The sequence below is a fragment of the Musa acuminata genome, chromosome BXJ3-9 (genome assembly GCF_036884655.1).
Source record: "Musa acuminata AAA Group cultivar baxijiao chromosome BXJ3-9, Cavendish_Baxijiao_AAA, whole genome shotgun sequence".
In the NCBI taxonomy this organism is placed as follows: domain Eukaryota; kingdom Viridiplantae; phylum Streptophyta; class Magnoliopsida; order Zingiberales; family Musaceae; genus Musa; species Musa acuminata.
In genome coordinates, this window is record NC_088357.1 from 4,729,305 (window position 1) to 4,749,796 (window position 20,492).

General features: G+C 36.5%; 1 protein-coding gene across 1 annotated transcript; it reads right to left on the bottom strand.

Moving 5' to 3' along the window:
* Nucleotides 1–474: 474 nt before the first annotated feature.
* On the bottom strand, nt 475–5,831 carry LOC103997177 (F-box protein At1g70590). Its single transcript, XM_009418339.3, has 4 exons — nt 5,265–5,831; nt 4,183–4,316; nt 1,549–1,731; nt 475–1,114 (listed from the first exon to the last, which is right to left on the bottom strand). The coding sequence occupies exons 1-4, from the start codon at nt 5,749–5,751 to the stop codon at nt 959–961; spliced, it is 960 nt and encodes a 319-aa protein (XP_009416614.2). The 5' UTR covers nt 5,752–5,831; the 3' UTR covers nt 475–958.
* Nucleotides 5,832–20,492: the final 14,661 nt, after the last annotated feature.

Genomic DNA, 20,492 nt, shown 5'->3' on the forward strand with positions numbered 1-20,492 from the left:
GATTACTTACCCTTGCCGCCGCACTCGTTTGTTATACCTGCTTTTTCATTGGATAGCATAGAGTGGGTCCACAAAATTATCTCCCTTTGCCTCGGGGCTTACTCCCGTAATTCGTGTAGCGTAAGCGAGTTGCTTACCCCTCGAGGTTTACTCAATCGACCTACCTGCTTTGTCATTCATCCAGATGAAATGGTTGGATGATGACTGGCCCAAATGTCATTCTTTCTGATTATATTGCTGGGTTGGATGAAATATATGATTGATATTAAAGTCCTTGTCGGGAACTAAATTGCTAAATTGATAAAAAGAAATAAAAGAAATTAGCGATCATCTTCCATATAAGTCTTCTGATGAAAATGATCTGTTGTCTGCCATGTTATCATGCAACATTTTGCTTCTGATCTTGTAGGATATCGTAAATGAGATGTCCAACAAGTCACAAGTGAAGGAAAGAAATGGGCGATAGAACAGTGCTACAAAACATTCTCGACACTGTTCATTTGGAACAAAATTTGTACATCATTATGAGAGTATTCATCCCGTTTGGTATAAGTCATAAACAGATAATAATCTCTGGCATGTTCAATGTCTAATAAGAAAAAGGAAAATACAGTGACATTATCGAACAACTTGCACATATTATTACACATAAATGCAGTACAATAAATATGTCGACCGCTGCATCAAGAGTTTTTGAACCAAACAAATCAAGATTCATGGCCGATTTATGTATTCTGCAACCACGAGTTCTCTCCAGATGATCCCGACTGGCACGGGAAACTGATTCTGCCAAAAAAATAATCCCCAGCTGTTACTGTAAACTGTTTACTTAATGCAGCAGCCCTAAAACCTTGATCAATGAAGGATGCAAGAGGTAGCAGCTGAAAAGTGCCATCGATCCGGATAATCTCCAAGGGTGGTGTAAGGGCCGCATATAGTCCTAATGCACAGGATGCAATCACAATGGTTGCCATCTCTCCACACGCAACATCACATGATCTCGTGAAGCTTGGCAGAGCGATTGCAGAACCCTGTTTCTTATACCTACTGCATCAGCCACTCCAGCACGTGTAGACAGTTCAAGGTAGACAAGAGCCTCCGTCATGTCCCCTGACTAAGAACAACATAAAAATAAGAACCTACATTGGTTCCTAGCAAGTTAGCTAATGCATTAGATGCCACTATATACTATGATACCAGAACATGAATTCAAGAGATGAAGAAATTGTGATAACTTTCATGTTTCACGCTATTTATAGGCACAAAAGGGGGACTTACCACTGACAATGTCCAGATAAAGATTTTGCAAAAGAAAGAGAGACAGCATCCAACAGAAATTTTCATAATCTCTATCATACACACTCGCTAGTACAAAAAGTGATATTAGAATTTTTTGCAGATATCATGAAACCTGTTTGCATCTTTTACCCTTTGAAAACTAAGTATTGTTTAATGAAATAAGATTTCATAGCTATAATTTGCTTCATCAAACTTCGAGGTAACAAGCCATTTTCAGTAGATAGTAAACAATATGCTGAGAAGACATACAGAATAAAGCTGAAGACCATGCTCAAACTGTGCTTTACTGTGGCCACCTTTTGCAGCACGCTTCATCCATACTCTTGCATGCCCAATATTTTGGACCAATCCTTCTCCCGTGGAATAACACAAGGAAGTGTTATACATTGCACGCACGTTCCCCCCTTGTGCAGCTCTCAGGTACCATTTAGCCTGTACCAACCAATAAATATCTTATCATTTAGAACACAATTTGATGGCAAAAGTTCATTGATTTAGCGAACTGATTCACGGACATTAATATGAAAAAAATGTACCAATCGATGAACAGGAATCTTATCATAAATTGCATAACTTCTGAAGGCCAAGTGAGGAATCAAGCAAAGTGGATTCTCCAAATAGAAGATTTAAGATTGACGATTTCCACCAATATCATCTCCCCCCATGCTCATGATATTCCATCCAACCGCCCATCATAATCTACACGGTGGCCTTACTGTCCATGGGTCATAATGATGATATGTTGTGCTGGCTGGGCGGGTGGTGCATTATGTCAACCCAAACTTCAAGCACTGTTTACTTATTATCAAAATGATGAATCGGACATTAGAAGGTTACTAGATCTTAAGGTCACCTAATGCCCCCACTTTATGCACTTGGGGTTTCTACTTAAATCCAATAAAAAAAAAGCAAGGAAATGTCATTCTTAAAAAGATTAAAGAACGATGTACAAAGATCTTGTAACAGGAACGGATCACCAATGCTCAAGTACTAAAAAAATATATTGATTCAGTTAAACAATCATATAAAAATGAGCAAAATGTGATTGGTTCATAATGAACCAAATATCTTCTATACAACAACAATAACAACAAAACCATAAGTCCTAATTATTTGGGGTCGGCTATATAGATCTTTTGTCGTTATTGAGATATGTAAAAAGTCATATATTTAATTAAGTTCAGAGTACTAAAATCTTTATTTATAGTTTATATTAAAGTTTTTTTAGGTCTTCCTCTATCTCTCATACTACTAACATTAATCATTTCACCTCTTTTGACTATCGTATTCGGAGGTCTCCTAAGCATATGCTCATATCATCTTAAACGATTTTCTCTCATCTTATCCTCTATCAAACCAGGTATCTTTTATAAGGTAAACATTTTAGAAAGGTATTCTAAGGTCTGCAATCTTATTTATAGGCCTAACCAAATTTCAACACTTAAGAGGATTCAAAGCCACCGTTGTTAACCAACAAAGAATCAAATGTGATTTATATATGTTCTTTAGAAAGTAGATTATCCCTTGGAATTTTAACCCTTTTAGGAATCATTTGCTTGGCCCACGAACTCAAATATTGGTTTGGGCTTTTCTTTCCCAGCATAATCATAGAAATTTTCCTGTCAACAATATCATTCAAGTTTTTGGATCTTGCCCAAAAGCTAAAATTTAAACAAATGAAAAGGTTAAAGGACACAAGTTGAGCAACATCTTTTGGTAAAAAAATTGAAAATATTTAACCATCATCATAGATAAATTACAGTGCTAACTGTGCATTAGGCATTAAAATGTTGAACAACTAGTAAACAACATATTGAAAAGCTAGCATTGATGTTTTGGATGGATAAATGGTTTTATCAAAAAAAATTATTAAAAACTTATGCCCTTGAAAATTTAGGTTAGTACCAATAGGAAATTACATGGAAGAAATCACTAATAATGTTTTGGACATGTTGAAAGATCTAAAAGTGTGTTGCTAGGAAATAATCCAGAGTAATGGTATCCAGGAGAGATTGTGGAGGGCCAAAAAATATTTTAAGAGGCAATAAGAATGGTTTCATGGCCTGTCATTGCTGTCATCATCATCATTATTGTGTTTTGGGTGAACTTTGAGCAAAAACACTGATGTCTAATAGTGACGTCAAACTTGTCCTGCCCTACTATGATTCTGACCCTCATGTTTGTGCCGTGACAATGGTGTGGCAAGACACACTTCTTGGAAGTTTTGACATTTTGCCAATATGCTACTGTGCCAGCACATATACCAGCATGTACCAGGCTGGTAAATATTATAACCAATCAACTCTAGATACAAACAGGTTCAACATGATCTAAGGGCTATCATGCTCTTATTACTCCCAACAAAACCACCAATCTGTGCTGTGTGAAATTTCTAACTTGAATGCACTATTCTTCAGGAATTCCAGAACAGCCATAGGGTATGATCTTAAAATCAGACCACCAACTGCATAAGTTGCAGGAACAACATTTTGGCCAAAAGTTCATTTAAAATTTTAAAAAATAGAAAATAAGATAAACAAAATTGTATTAAAAAACTCATGTAACAAAAAAGTTCAGCCTCAAGATTTATAAATTTAATGTTGAACAAAACATTAGTGTCAATAGATTTCATCCAACAAATAATGATCATAAAAACAAAAAAAACATGAACTCTGCACATTTCAACAGCAACAATTGTACCAAATTATCATATGTCTGAATGTAACAAAGCAACATGAGCAGAAAAAAGATCCATTTCCTATATAAATTACATATTAGTAAGGATGGATATCAGCATATGGAAAAAGGCATATATCTTGTCCAGAGTCCATTGTGTAAGCATGAAGACAAGTCTAAAGGGCTTAAAGTTAATAGATAACATACAGCATTTGCTAAGTCATTCTTCACTCCACGGCCTTTATGAAGACAAAGTGCCAAGTTATATTGAGCACTCGCATAACCTGATTCAGCTGCTCGATAGAACCACTTCACAGCCTCTTCTGATTTGGGTTGATCAGCTGCAACAGAAATATTTTTAACACAGGTTAGAAGGGTCCTCCCAAACCTATTCGTTCAAAACGAGAAAGAAAGTAAGACACTTGTAATACTAATAACAAGTAATTCAGCTATCACTCTCCAGCAGCCTTTGAGGATTAGCAAACAAAATGGCCTACTATTCTTTATCCTGTATTATAATTTCAGCTATGCAAGAGAGAGCAAGTAAGAAGAAAATGTGACTAAAACATCATGAGGCTATATCTTTACTCAAAGATGAACAGTAACAAGTAGAAATATATGCATGTGAAGTAGCTATATGTGAATCTAATTGCAATTGAAAAAGAACCTAAGACAGCTAAACTAATTCAGCAACATTCTAGAATGAAAGACAGCAAGCACCCAAGGTTGAAAACACTCCAAAAAAAAAAAGATGAACCAGGTGTATAACAAGACTTGATATCCCAACTATTTGGGGTTGACTATATGAATCTTTTTCCACCATTGACTATAGATAAACCAAACCAGCTGCAGACCCTGAAGTGACGATAACTTTTTCTTTTCTTGCAAAGAGTCCCAAAACCACCAAAGGCCGATAACTTGAATTCCATGGATGCGGGAAAAAAATGAAATGGCAGTGAAGTTAGGACTCTAATTCAACCAAATAATATATCAGTTCATTCAGGAACCATAGGAATTACTTTAGAAGTAATCATGTTTGGTGACTTGCATAGTTGCAGATGGATGCAAACAGCATAGGTTCATTTTACACGATAAATCACCCTGAAAACTGATCATGCTGAATGACATATAGCTAATTTAGGTTTTGCGGAACTTAAGAATGGCAAATTTTACAGGCAGCAAGCGATGGGCACAGGATCGACCTATGAAACCACAAGATCACCAAGAGGATCATTGTGGAGTAGCATCCAAATTGTAAATCGGAACTCAATTATCTATAAAACAGTTACCTTCCAAGTAGCAGACGCCGAGATTGCACTGCCCAGCCGGATAGCCAAGCTCAGCTGCCCTCCGATACAAGGCCTCCGCCTCCTCCTTCTTCCCCATCTCCCAGTACATGAGCCCGGCGTCGACCATGGCGGGTGCCGAACCCCGGTCGACGCCCTTGAGGAAGTACTCGAGAGCCCGGTGAGGGTTGGGGCGGCCGATCCCGGGGCCGCGACCGCGCTTGTAACCCTTTCCCACACGTAGTAGCACCATAGCCTCCCGAAGCGGCCGGAGGGCCTCCCGCCAGGACTGGCACACCGTGCTTGCGGCCCAGAGGGTGGGCACGTCGAAGGGCGCCGCCAGCCGTGCGAGCACGTCGAACGGGAGGTCCGCAAAGCTAGCCGCCGCGGTAGGAGGCGCGGGGAGGGGCGATGGAGGGCTCCATCTCCGTCGGCGGGACCTGCCGCGGACAAACGAGGAGACGGCGGTCCGCTTCCTTTGCTCGTCCATGTCGGCAGAGAAGAATTCCGTCGTCGCCACCGGTTCGATCGGATGCGGGACGTGTTTATTTTCTCCCGAGTTGGGCTTGCGACTCGTCACGGTCCTGAGTTAACACGGTAGGAAATACGTCATGGGTCCGGTTAAATTAGAGTTAATTCTCGAAAACAATTGATTTTTTTCTCTTTTTTTCGAAAGGTGTCTCTAATTTTCAGAATTCTCTAATATTTTTTTTAATTTAATATCTGAAATATTCTCTATTTTTAATTATAAATAGATCGAATCTATCTTATTATAATATTTTTATACTACCTTATAGTATTTTTAATAATACTAAAAAATACTATAGTAAAATAGAAAAAATACTATAGTGTTTTTCTGGTGTCAGTAAAAAACATATATTAAATTAGATTTTGAAAATATATTTTAAGTTTTTGGGCTAAAATTTTAGCTTCATTACTTATCTTTTACTATATATATACATATATATATATATACATATATATATATATATACATATATATATACATATATATATATATATATATATCCTTATTATCTTAACATTGGCCATAGAAATATTTGATCTAACAGTATTTTGTTTGCCCTTATTATGTGATATAACGATATTTTTTTTTTTATGCTCTTAAGAGAGGGAAAGATAACATATGGAAAACAAAATTTAAAGGGAGAATATATATTCATAATAGATTTGATAGATATTCACATTTTTAGTTGACTAAGTTTTCGTATAAATTAGATTATTTTTATATGATTATATAATAAACATTAAACCTTTGTCCAATATTAATTTTGATAATTTATTAAATCAATAGAGAATAGAGCGATAGAAATCAACTGGCATGAGAATATCCCCAAAAAATAATAAAAATTATGATGTAATGGTACATGTTAGGACTAAGTCAGCACTAAGAGCGGAGTGAATTAGTGCTTATGTTAAAAACGTCAATTTAAAAATTTTTGTTCGATAAAGCCCGTATCGAGAAGATGAGTTTAACTTGAAAGCAATTGTAAACGTAGTGAATAAGTAAATTAGTTTCAATATGAATGAAAAACGTAAAGTAAATGTAAACCAAATTTGTAATGGTCCGATCGTCGTGACCTACATTAACTCTTGATTCCTTTTCACTTGAAACTACTAGATTTCACTATCGATCTTGATTAACTATCCTTTTATATTTTTTTTTCTCCTTTTCAAGGGTTTAGGAGATAATCTTTACAACTACTCACCCCTCTTTTAAACTTCACCTAATACTTAGAGCTTGAAAAGAGTTCTCATAATGTTGCAACATAGTTTTCCTTTCTTTTTTGCTTTCAGTTGATGATGTTCATCGAGTAAGGATGAGTGAGGTTTTAATACACCTCAAATAGATTTAAATTTGGAACCAAAACGATCTCATCCCAGGTTTTCGGGATATTGGCAGTACCTTGCCAGTACTGGGCGGTACTACCACCTGGCACTTTGACACTGGGCGGTACTATCGCCTGATAGAGCCTCGGAGATTAGGCTCTGGCAATGCCACTGCCTAGCAGCATTAACTGTCGACAGTATCATCGCCTAGTCCTCTTGAGAAGCTAAGCCTCAAGCGGTTCAACCACCCACTCTAGGCGATGCCACCGCCTGCCTGGCATGGCTCCAAGTGGCCAAGTGGGCCATCCATTCGGCCCAACTCAGCCCTAACTTAGGCCCAATGGCCCCCTAATTGAGTTGGCCTAATTCCAACACAATTACAACTTAAAACTATTTCGATCTAAACAATTATTTTAAAGCATTAATCACATATTGTCTCACATGTTATTGGTTCATCGGAGCTTCGTCCAATCCTCCGATGCATCATCTTTTTTTGTGGCCTTTTGTCTAATTTGTATGTTGACATCTGCAACTCTGATTTTCTTGCGCAATGCCCTCTCTTCTAGGCCTAGTGCTCGAACTCATAGCACGAAGTCTTCTGTCGACACGTTAACGATCCTCCACCTCGATTCTTCCTGCTTTAATTATCTTTTCATGATCAAAACTAGTCCTGCATCCCTCAAAACACAAATTAGATCATTAACTCTATCAATTGGTTTCATCGTCAAAATTCGAGATGCAACTATACCAAGTTAGTTATATGGTTTGATCGGACCAGTAAATACTTTTATGTATTTATTGACATTTTTCAATCAATAGATTTTTAATAAAACTTTTATTAGGAATAAAAAAGTGCATTTTAGATGATATTGGAGATCTAAATTGAGTTACATTGCATCTATTAATTTTATTTTCATGTTTTAACGTTTTTATTCCTTTTTCTTTCTTAATGTTCTCAAAGTAGGCAATAATGCATTAAAAAAATAATACCGGAAATTTAATATATATATACATATAATATAATTAAAATTCATAATAATTATAAAAGGCGTTCGAACTCAATCTGTTTTTCTTTCTTCTCTCCTCTCGCCTGCGCTCTTTTCACCGCCATGGACCCGAGAAGAGTACCTTCCTACGCTTCCTTCACCATCCGTCGCGTATCTTACTCTTTTCGGCGCGTCCAAGCGACCGAACAGCACGACATCCGCGACGGCAGCAGTGGAGTCTTCTCTCCCGCCGAGAACGTGCCCTCGTATCGCACTCCCGCCTTCCAACCGACCGAACAGCACGGCATCCGCGACGGCAGCAGTGGAGTCTTCATGGCCTCGTATCCCACTCCCGCCTCCCAACCGACCGAACAGCACGACATCCGATACGGCAGCAGTGGAGTCTTCTCTCCCGCCGAGAACATGCCCTCGTATCGCACTCCCGCCTTCCAACCGACCGAACAGCACGGCATCCGCGACGGCAGCAGTGGAGTCTTCATGGCCTCGTATCCCACTCCCACCTCCCAACCGACCGAACAGCACGACATCCGATACGGCAGCAGTGGAGTCTTCTCTCCCGCCGAGAACGTCCCCTCGAATCCCACTCCCGTCTCCCTTGCTTCTACCCCCTCCGTTGATCCCGGGGCCTCCGCTTCCCAGGTCACGCTCCACCCCGGGTCCGTCCGGAGAAAGCGGGGGCGACCCAGGATTCACCCTCGCCGGGTCGTCGACCAAAGGACGACCTCGTCTCCTCTGCCCGGGCCATCGTCCTCCCTCTCCCCCGACGCGCCGCTCCCCGACCAGCCTGTCCGGAGGAAGCGTGGGCGACCAAGAGGCCGGTCTCGAAAGGCGCTAGGTCAGTCTACTGCTTCCGGATTCGTTCTAATTGCCTTTCTTGGTCTCTCTTTTTCGATGTCCGCCCGCAGTTTCTTGGTAATTGATGCTGGTATTACTGTTTCTTGTTTTATAAAGCTCAAGAAAGATTCTGGGCCATGGCATTTCTTGATATGATTCTTCTTCGTTTGATGAAGAGGGTCTCTAGTTGTGGTTCATTGTTCATGCCCTTTCTTCAGGGTACGCATTACATCAATCTTTAGGAAGTCTTGGTGCTTGTGGATGGCTTCCTATAGAAATAGAGCTTTGTAGGGTCTCATATTCTCTGTTCCTATTGTGGTGTTCTTGAGAAAAATTTGATAAAGCTTGCTTAAGCGATAGTAGAAAACACTTTAGAAATTTTAGGTGCATGTGGGTGGCTTCCACTGAAAGTAAAATCTTGTGGGCTCATGGTGTTTCCTAGAAAATTATTCTTTGGCTTTTTCATGATAATAGAAACCGAACACAAGAATGATTTCTTTTCCTTTCCTTTGCTATATTTATGTATTTGTTTGTCTTTGGAAAGAGGTTGAAATTAATATGGTAGGAAGGTCAACCGTTTTAATTAAAAGGTGAAAATTAAGATTGTCTATTATACAGTAATGCTACAATGCCTTTATTTGTAAGCTTCAAGATCTTAACAATTACTGCATGTGCAAGAACCAGCTATTATAGTTCAAAGCAAAATAAATGGGCACACATGAGACGAAATAAGAGGAGACCAAAGGAGTATTCATTTTACCTTTGGTGTTCACCAGGGGCCGGTGATTTTGGTCAATTTGGTACGAGTATGTTGTTGCCTCGTGACTGTTCCATGCTTCTTCTGTCTTTGAACTCACCCTTCACTCGAATTTGACTAAAGTGTCCCAAGATAGAGAGTAAACTTTAAAGTTATTACGATGAGTATCACCCTTCAAAATCCAACTTAAACTTGTTGGATTCTTTTTGTGCCACAACCAATATTGTCTTTGAGTTATTGTTGAACATCTTCATTTTTGTACATTGTAGAAAGGCCCCAATAAAAGTAGATATTGCCCAACCTCAAAGTGTAAGAGTGATGTGGTTAAATTAGAGAGGTACATTTGGCATATCTTTTGACTGTGGAATGAGAATCACCAGTCGTCGCACACTATGTGGCACATCTTCATTTTTGTACATTGTAGTAAGGGTCCAATAAAAGTAGATATTGCTCAATCTCAAAGTGTAAAAGTCATAGCTTTTACTGGCACACCATACACTTGCTTGCACAGTCATGAATAATTAACTTTTAATTAGAAAACCAATAAGAATCATTAAGTATGAACATTTGTTGGAATATTGTGTTATTTATCCAAATTTCTTCTAGAAAACATAGTCCTCATATTCAAAAATATATAGTTTCTCTTGTTGTTTGCCTATGTGAAGTCAATAACGATCTAGAAATGAAATTAAATGGTCTGCAAGCTTTCGGCCCTGGGATTATGTTTGCCTATTGTTCAAACTATGGCAATGAGTGATTTTGTGAATCATTCGTTGATTTGACTAATTAGATAGTAGTGCCAATTTTCTATAGTTCTGAATAGCAGAATGAGGATATTAATGGCCTGACACATATGAAGAATGCAGGCACATATGTGAACACACGAGGGATCTATCTGTGAGAATACGAAAATATTGAGTTTTACAATAAATATAGAAAACTATGTAAAGAGTTAGTTATCTGTCAATGTAGTTCAGGGAAAAAGAGCAAACATATAGGTGGACATATTTAAACTAGATGACTAGGTCCATCTTTTATAGACATTTGTGGATTAAATCAATCATATTTGACAACTTAATTGAAATAATACAATGAAGCGAAAACAAGCTATCAGAATGCTTGAGGATTAATGGAATAATATACTAGTCATTTTTGGTATATTAGAAGAGAAAAAGTAGTGTAGATGAAAACATGAAAGAAAATGCAAAAGAAGAGGCAATAGGTTAATATTCAGCAGACGGCTAGGAAGGAGAGAGGAGAGAGTGGAACTGGAAGAGACAATCGAAGTGGATCATGTGACCAAGAGGAGTGAGGGAAGCCATGGATAGAAGAAGAGAAAAGAGAGTGGATTTGTATATGCTATAGCCTTGACCAGAAGCAATGCGTGAATTTCCCTTGTGTTAACTCGGATAATTAGTATACTTCTCTTCTTCAAGGTGTTAAAGAGGCTTTTAAGAATTATTTACAGGCTAATAAGCATTAATATCACCTTAATCCCTAATTATTTGTCTTTTTGATCTATCATGTAGCACCCATTGTCTCTCTTTTTCACATGCCGATCTGTAGCACATATTCTTGTTGTCTTTGCTTGCTAGCAAGGCACACAAGACAGTTGCATGGCCCTACACAAACTGGGATGTTGGTCAGAAATATGTAAGCTAAAAGAAAGGGCAACCAAACATGAAGCTCTTGTCCATATGGATTTTGATGAGGGTCAACGTATGTAGCCTTTTCCTTGCAATCAGAGGCTATGTGTATACTTTAATAGCTTGTGACCCAGGCTACAAATGAGCAACCTCACTATAATGCTAAGGTCAAAAATACATATGCCAAACATATTCTTAGTAGTTAGCAAATTATTTCTTTCATTTATTTTTATAACACCAATATTTTGTGCATCCAGTATTCAATACCATGTTTTAAAGTTTCCACAAGCTTAACTCCGTGGTGCTTGTGTTGGCATAGGCCCATGCTTTGGTGAGAATGGCCATTTGCATATTGTTGTCTCGTGCTGGTCAGCATATAAAATGTAGCATGTTACTGGCACAAAGTTTAAATGGCAACATATTCTTTGTTTGCAGCAAGATGGAATCTGTACAAAAATAGAAGTTTCTGCATCCCATTTGTGAAATTAAAGATGAAAAGATGCAATTTTTCATTGCCTATGTGTTCTTTTGCAGGGAATGCAGGGCGTAACTTCATGACACATGTCCTTATAATTGAAAGTGGAGAGGTCCATTACTTTCTGATTCAAATGTTTTCTACTTTTAAAATCAGAAGTTTGCAAATTATATCATCTTTTTAATAAATTTTAACACAGAATGCATGAGCATGGAAGTCACTTATGTTTTTTTTTTTTTTTGCTTCTAAACATATTATCCGTGGGCCTTAACATGTGCATAAAAACAGATAATTGCTTGTTTTTTAATAACATAGTGAAAATTCATATACTTTCTACTGGACATAAATTTATGTGACCAGTGTTTTAAGATTGCAGATCATCACAGACCAAACCTGTTCAGGTTTGACCGCTTTTTAAACCAACCAAACCAAACTAATGTTGTGGCTGATAATTCTTTTGATTCATGTACTTTGTGACCTTCTGAAAACTCCTGGTTAGTATTCCTCGCTCCTCCAACCTATATTCTAAAACATTCATCATCTACTAAAAGTGCAATACTTTTAAAACACCAAACCCAAGAAAAAACTTGTGCAATCATTCAAAATCAAGCAAAATCTCTTAGTGATGTAAGGTTAGAAACATACTGTACCACTTTCCAATAAAACAACTACCAAGGCTTTCCCACAATTGCTCTACTATCCAACATCTCTCACACTCTCCCTAAAACCCTCTACGTTGCTTGTATGTGATACTTCATCAGGCGAGAAAATTGATTGTATTCCTTTTTCATCTTTTAGATCTTGTGGATTGATATAATATTCTTTTGTTTCACCTGGGAGTGGTAATTGTTAGGCAACCTCCTACTGTCCATTGGAATTGAAATCAACCTTGCCAGAAGTTTTGCTTTGTTTTACTCATGTAGTTCTAAACTTCTAATCAATAACAACAATAACAAGAAGTAATGTCTCAACTATTTGGAGTTGTCTACTTTTCTTGTTTGTATATCTAATTTTTGTCCTTGGATCTTAAAGCAATTTAAAGGATGAAAGACTATAAATTTGGAGGTTGGTACTATTGAACACATTTTCATCTGACTCTGTAGATCTATCCAGCGTTTGCAATATTAGAAAGCAATGAAATGTAGTATAGGAAAGGAGGTCTCCAAGAATGGATACATAAGGTTATGACCAAGCAAATCATTTGATCAATGGCATCAGAGATCAGGTTGGGTTGCCCCAGCAGTAAGTGTGACCTACCATAATAATATTAAAGATGGACCTTTTATTCTTCAGGCTTGTTGTGAATTTTTCAATATCTTATATTGACATGGAAACTTCAGTACCATAAATGGGTCAACTAGAACTGTTTTTCCTCCTTTGTTTACCCAAGTGTTGTTTTTCATCTGTTACTTACTGTACCTTAAATTTGGATATGCAACTCAATTTCTCCCATTTCTGTATCTATGCATTATTTCTTGTAGCAAAAATGATATTGCATTCTATTTACTCAGCTTAAATCTTTAGACAGCTAAATCATCAAACTAGTATTAATTCTATTGATGGCCTGGGAACTGGTTGCACTCCATATATTTGTTTATTTTTTTATTGAGATAGTGTACACAAATATATTCAGTAGTACTGTTTTCTTCTATCAGTGACCTAGTAACAGTATGAAGGTTTTACTTTTGGAAAGGATGTGGTTCAGAAAATTATGTCATTCGTGGAAATTGCCAAGAATGTATGTATTCTCTCAGTAACTGGAACGGTTAATGGGGTATCTCTTTTTCATCTGGACAATGCTGGAGGAAGTGTATCCTATGAGGCAAGCATCCCTGAAACTTTCTTGTCCCTTCTTTTGGCTTTTTCTGGTATTTGAATATATATACACACATATGTATGTATAATTGTATCTACACATGGCTACATGTAAATGTAGATTTTTTTAATAAAGCATTTGAATATTTAAGACAATTTAAAAAAGAGAAACACTATGTCAAAACTTTGAGTTGTGCTGGAGTACTTGTTTATAGCTTTTGTCTTTATTTTCTGCTGTCATTGTTTAAAAGTATTTTCCGATGCACTTTGCGAGTCCTTTTTTTATAATCATTTTAGCATTTTTGCTACTGTAACTGTATTCTTCTGTTTCTTATTTTGTTTTTTGTTTATCTTCTAAAAATATTTTTTTTACTTGGTGATAGAAGATCAGTTATAATGACGTTATGCACCATTTGCATGTCTTACACTATCAGATAAACATTCTGCCCAAGGACCGTTATTGCTTTTGTAAATTTGATCTTATTCATTACAAACTCACTTTTGCCGTTTCCTCAATTGTGTGTGCAATTTATGAGTCTATTGCAAAGCATGCAAATATGAGTTAAACTGCCATCAGTTTGTGAAGCTTTTGTACCTACGTGCTGTCTGTTTGTTTAAAATTAGAATACCTGTGTTTGCATATACTTCGTTTTTGGGTTTCATACATCCTAACCACAGTTTGCATATACTTTTGTTTGGTATGGCAATTTATTCATCTAGTGGGCTGGAGGGGCTGCAGTGGCCTAGAGATACAATGGGGGGGATGATAGCAGTTGGGAATCAGCTGTGGAAGGGATGGCAGTGGCCAAAGGGAATAATGGTAGTGGCATTTGGAGTTGCAACCAGATTAAAACGTTATGTTGACACAGTAGTTGCATGTAGAAATGCAGTCTCGACAGCTAATTTGCAACCATTTGCGGTTTGTAGACAGAATGTGTAGGCAATCGAATGTTTGGGCACAACGAATGCATGCAACATTTGTGGATTGATGCAAGTGCATGTACATGAAACCTTTATACTTAAGACTGCAACGGAAAAATCAATTTTTTGCTTGAATTATATTAATCCATTAATTTTTAAACCTACGACTACATTTTGGTGGTGATTATATTCAAATGTTTGTCCATATTAATAAAAAAATATTTTAAAGCTAAATTAATTATTCTATATAAAGTCCTATAATAATTGGAGATATGGTAATGCTCTTAAAAGAGCTAAATGGAGGGACAGGATCCTAGCCAATCCCAAATAACTGGGAATATTATGACTTCTCATCATTGTTGTTGCAATATTTTGGAACATTTGTGAGTGTTACCAGAGGTAGTGTTCTGTTGGCGCATAGGATTCTTTCTGCTTCGTTAAATTGCTCATGTATCTAGTGGGTTGCCTTTGGCGTTCTGTTTAACTTGGATGGGAAGATCAATTAAATTTAATGGCTGAAAGCTGTCAGGGTCGATGATCATGTGTTTGGTAGAATACACAAGTCATGGTGGTTTAAATCTTGATGGAAGTCTCACTAGAAAGTCCCTTGGAGTAGTAGTCATATATTTTGCCTTAAATTCTGTTGTCTAAAGGATAGAAACAGGCTGAAGTTGTAACTTTTACATGAAAATCTTGTGTATAAAGAAGATATTTATACCATTTGAGTCTACATTTCATACATGGTTTAGATTTACAGTTGCTTACGTTTGGTATGATTAATTGTTCTATGTTACTGATGATAATAAAGTTAACATACAATATGTTTTATGCTCGAGTTTTGAGGTATAGAGTTGCAGTGGAAACTATTGGCTTAGGAGAAAAAGTTATAGTTGACTCGTATCTTATAAAGTTAGGTCTAGTTGTTATCAGGGTACTTGTTCTCTTTGTGCTTCAATTTTTAGATATATGTCCTCTAATTTTCTTTTCTTTCTCAAAATTTAGTTGTTCTGCTTATTGTTCATTGAGTGTTTTGTTTGAAGCAATCACTGTAACTAATAGATTTGTGTTAAAAGGGATAGCATAGTGCAAAATGCTTTCGACAATTTGGGTTCGGGAAGGATCAATATATTCTATACAACCTTACCTTTGCTAGCAGATACACATTTTTTTTTTTGTTACTTTTTACCCTTGTTATCAGTCACAGAAGAGTAACACTACCATGATGAAAAGAAAAAGGACTTGGTTTTTTAGTCCGATATTAGATTTAACTATTTAGGTCAATTTTACTTGTTTACTGTATATTAGTGGCCTAATTAAACCAAGTCAAAACTATCATCTTAGCTTACTCTAATTTGTCATGTACTACTATCTAATGTTTGAAAAACCAGTCGGACCATTATGTACCACTTGGTATTGACCAGTATGACAATTGGGTCAGGCAATTTCACCTAGTCCAGTCCGAAACTTTTCAAGAAACATTTTTTAATTTTAAAAAGCTTATCAGCAACCCTCTTCTCCTCTTCCCTTGCATCCCTCTTTCTTTTTTGTCTTTGTTGATTGGTATGTCGGTATACCATATGAAGGTACATTAATATACTCTGGACTTGTAGTGATCTGATTAGGGACCACTACAGGTCTTCGACTGAAACTTAAAACCTTGCTACTATCAATCAATATTTGCTTCTATTTTGTTATCATTTCTTTGCCAATTCCTATTATGATATTTACAGAATAAGACAGATCTCGACTCTAAAGATTAAATATAGACCTGTATTATTCTACTTTACCTTTTTGTATATTATCTGATTATGCTAATAATCTGTCCTTTGTTGTTTTCTTTTTCCTCAGATGAGTTCTCTACTGCCTTTTTTCATTTTCTTTGTTACTAATACAGCAGTTTAGTTTATCACTTATATTTCTTGTTATTTCTCTCATAGAACTTTCCTAGTTTAAGTCACTTAGAGATTGATCGTGCAAGGCAAATTTAGCATGATTTACTTCTATTTTGCTATCTAAGTTCTTCAAAAAGCTACATTTTCCACGTTTGTTAATACTTCCTATATGACTTTTCTCCAGGGATGTTATGAGATTATATCACTTTCTGGAACTTTTGTGGACAAAACACCTGTTGGAGCATCGGTCACTGGAGGGTTGCCAATATGCCTCTCCAGTAGCTCTGGTCATCTCGTGGGGGGGCTACTCGGTGGTCCTTTAACTGCTACAAATCGTGTTCAGGTGAATTATAAATGTGGTAGTACCAAGTACCTTTTTTTATATACCTGCGTGGTACTAGCATTGATGAGAGTTCTTTACTGATGTTATGCAGGTAACTCTTGGATCTTTCTGATGTGACAGTGATGCAGACTTCAATGCCCCCACTAAAACAGCTACTGCTTCTGCTGTCCAATCATCCACTTCATTGCAAGCTGGCTCAGCATTATATTCTCCAGGCTCACATCCTCAATAGAATATACTGGGAAATTTATGAGTGAAACAAATGCTATTTACCCAAGTTGTGGTGCAAGTGACATCAGTCATGTGATCCAAGAATCCCCGACCGACTGGACAGGTTTCTGCACTTAATCTATTAAAAGTTTGGTAAAGTTGCATTCCTATTTTTTTTTTAGCATAATGCTTTGCTTTTAAATGGTTTTTTATTTCTTTGAACAAAATTGATCATACCAAATGCTCAAAATTACACTTCCGAAGCAAGAATTGCATGTTGCGCCTGTTTGAGGTGCACTACAGATAAATATGTATGTTACTTGCTATTTTGATCTTTCTGGAATCTGTTAAACCTTGTTATTACTATAGCATGCAAAAATGGCCTCAAGTCATAATGTTAGAAACTTATTGGTCTACCATATGTTGATACATCAGTATCGACTCCTACTTATCAATAAATCGATGAGTCTAGTACATAAAATGATAATCCTTTTACACCATACAATTCAAAGGTAGAATTATCTTTTCCACATCTGTTGTGCTGAAGCTTGCTCTATCTATATCATATCCCTTTAGTCAAGACCAAATTTAGTTGGCATCAGTATTAATTTGCAAATAATAATGTTATGTCGACCTGCTCTTTTAAATTAATTATGTTCACTAGTCGGATAATGATTATGGAATGATTAAAGCTCTATCACTTGTCTATCTCATTGATGCAAAGATACATGAAGTGGCACTGATTTGGTGTGCTCATTCATTTGGCTAGAACTTTTATATCATGTGTCGTTTTGAAGTTCCATAACCTCTCTTGGTTCCTGATGACTAAAGGGCAATTCGCCTCTTGTATTTGCAGGAAGGTGAGATGGTGGACATGGTGGGGCATCTCGGTTCCTAGATGATCAAAATGATGAAAAATTATAGTATACAGAAATTTTTTCTTGATTGTAAAAGTGTTCACCATCTTCCTTGTTGGCTACATCCTCAGTGAGGAATTCATGCACAGCCCTCCAAATTTTCGTGCGCTATTCTTCATCTTAGTTTGATATGTAACGCTGATATTTGTATTGATGGAATGCTTTCAAAGTGGAGATGCTCGTCGAGTAGATTTTCCGATCTCTGGGAATTCTCGTGTTCTTTGGTAGCAATTGCTGAATTGATGTAAAAACTTTAAAAAAAAAAATTTTTTTTTTTACATTGATCATATCATATCGTGTCTATCAAAATCATATTTTTAATGTTTACATGAGATCGTGTCTATCAAAATCATCCTTTTAATGTTTATATGTGATGAATAATATTCTTTATGCTTTCACCTAATTTGATCTTCATCGAGTGTTTGACGAACCTTCATACTTATTTTAGTTTGTTTAGAGCTCTATGCTCTGGTCGTGGTCATTGTCCAAAGAAACTATGCTAACCTCCACCTTGATCTCTCTGCATAAGCTAAAAGTGATCTCCATCGAGAAGTCGAATAAGGTGACGAGATCCTCTTTCTAAGTGTATGGTAGTGGATAAATTCTCATAGGTGTCTATGTCGTAGAGAATAGGAAGGATATTTATGAAATTATTAAAAATAAAAATACTATTTGAAAAAATAAAAATAAGGCACCTAATGGAAAACTAAAAAATAAAAAAAAGATTTTTTTATCAGAAAAATCGTCGTAAATCATAAAATATATTTTTTTTGAAAAAGTTTAGTATTAAACATTACTTATTATTATATTTTACTTTTTCCCACTACGTCAAAATATACACTGTTCCCTTCCAAAAACAAAACTTGAAAACCCCAGCCGTCGTCCCCTCTCCTTGGGATCCTCTTCGTGTGTCGATCCTTTTCCGCGTGTAAAGGCCATCGGCGGTGCACCTCCTCCCTTCTGGCCGCGGTGCGTCTCTCTCTCTCTCCGTGCGTCCATCAGCGATTCTCCTCCGCGTGCAAAGGCGGTCGGCGGTGCGTCTCTCTCTACCCCTGTCGAGCCTCCCCAACAGGCCACCTCCCCTCCGCCCACACCCCATTGCCTCTCCTTGGTTCTTCCCAACAGAGACCCCTTCCCCTCCTCCTCCGTTCCTCCCTGTCTCTCTCTGCTTCTTCCTCCAACAGCCCTGTTTCTTCAACAACAGGCCCCAACTTTCTCTCCCAGCAGCCACCCCTTCTTTCCTTCTTTCTCTCCCCGACAGCCCCATTCTTCTGCGCCTGACTTCTTTCTCTTCCCGGCATCCTCCATCCAACTTCCTCCTGAATTTAATAGAAACGTTAATTATTAATAATAATAGTTAACTTTTGTTAATTATTCTTGGACCCTTGGTGTTCATCTTCTTTTTCTTTATTATTCCTGTTGTTTAATGTGAACAATGTAGTATTTTGATGCCTTGTAGATGGTTAAACAAATGTAATCCGAGTTCTTAGTGGTGCTATTTTGAATATAAAATTATATGAAGCTCATATATCGTTTAATTTTCTTTCTCCTTGCTTTTTTTTTATGTATAATTTTTGTATTGACCAACGCCTAGCACCTTTAACAAGACTGAATATAGCATATATGTTCCTTAAAATTATTGAAGGTGACGACTAATAATCATGATTACTATAGCTAATTTGATTTTTTTTAAAAACAAATATATCTATAAAAAATTAAAATATTCTTGGTATGTTGATTATTCATGTACAATGTATACAATTGTGATATATATGAAATTCTTCTGATATATAAGAATAGTATTTGACATTAAGTTAAAAAGAAAAGACAATCTTAAAGCTAATTATCTTTAATGAAGTACATTTTATAATTAATAATATTATGTGTTATGGCTGACCTACAATGACAATGGATATACTGAGGGAATTAAATTTTTTTCCCATCTTGCTTATTGGATGTCAAACTTTTTTCTCAGCAATTAACAAGAACATACAAGTATTTAGGACTGCTTTAAAATCTAAATATATATTTTATTTCAAAATTTTAGTATTATATATTATTTAAATATTTTTTCCTTCACTAGAAAGCAAGCCAAAACAATCCACACACATAAAAGATAACAAAATACCTATGATACTCATCATGTATATACACATAGAAAATCCAGCTAAAATAAATAATTTGTATTTTTATTTTAAATTTAAGTTTATCTTCATCAATTAACTATTATTTAAATGTTTATTGAAATTCTGAAGAATTATTATTGTTCTTTTAAAATTCATTATGGTTATAAGATAATTAAAGATATTTTTTAAGTAGTTAAATATCTTTACAATTCTGTAAAACTCCTTTTTAAGTTGTAGTTAATTATGATACATTGTTTGGCTCTATGTTTTGTATAACTTTCTTTACCTTCTCCTTAGGGACTGGTATCTTAAAAAAAAAATTTCTTTTTTTTTTCTTGGCTCTTCCCAATTCTTGGCTCGTCGTTCTTCCCTGCCTCAATGATGATCAATTTCCTCTACTGTCTACAGATTTCTTGTTCTCTTTCGATCACTTCAGTC

Coding starts and splice junctions, on each gene's coding strand:
- LOC103997177 (XM_009418339.3), bottom strand. CDS start 5,751: ATGGACGAGCAAAGGAAGCGGACCGCCGTCTCCTCGTTTGTCCGCGGC. Junction 4,317..5,264: donor CGGCGTCTGCTACTTGGAAG/GTAACTGTTTTA, acceptor TTTCTGTTGCAG/CTGATCAACCCAAATCAGAA. Junction 1,732..4,182: donor AGAATGACTTAGCAAATGCT/GTATGTTATCTA, acceptor TGGTTGGTACAG/GCTAAATGGTACCTGAGAGC.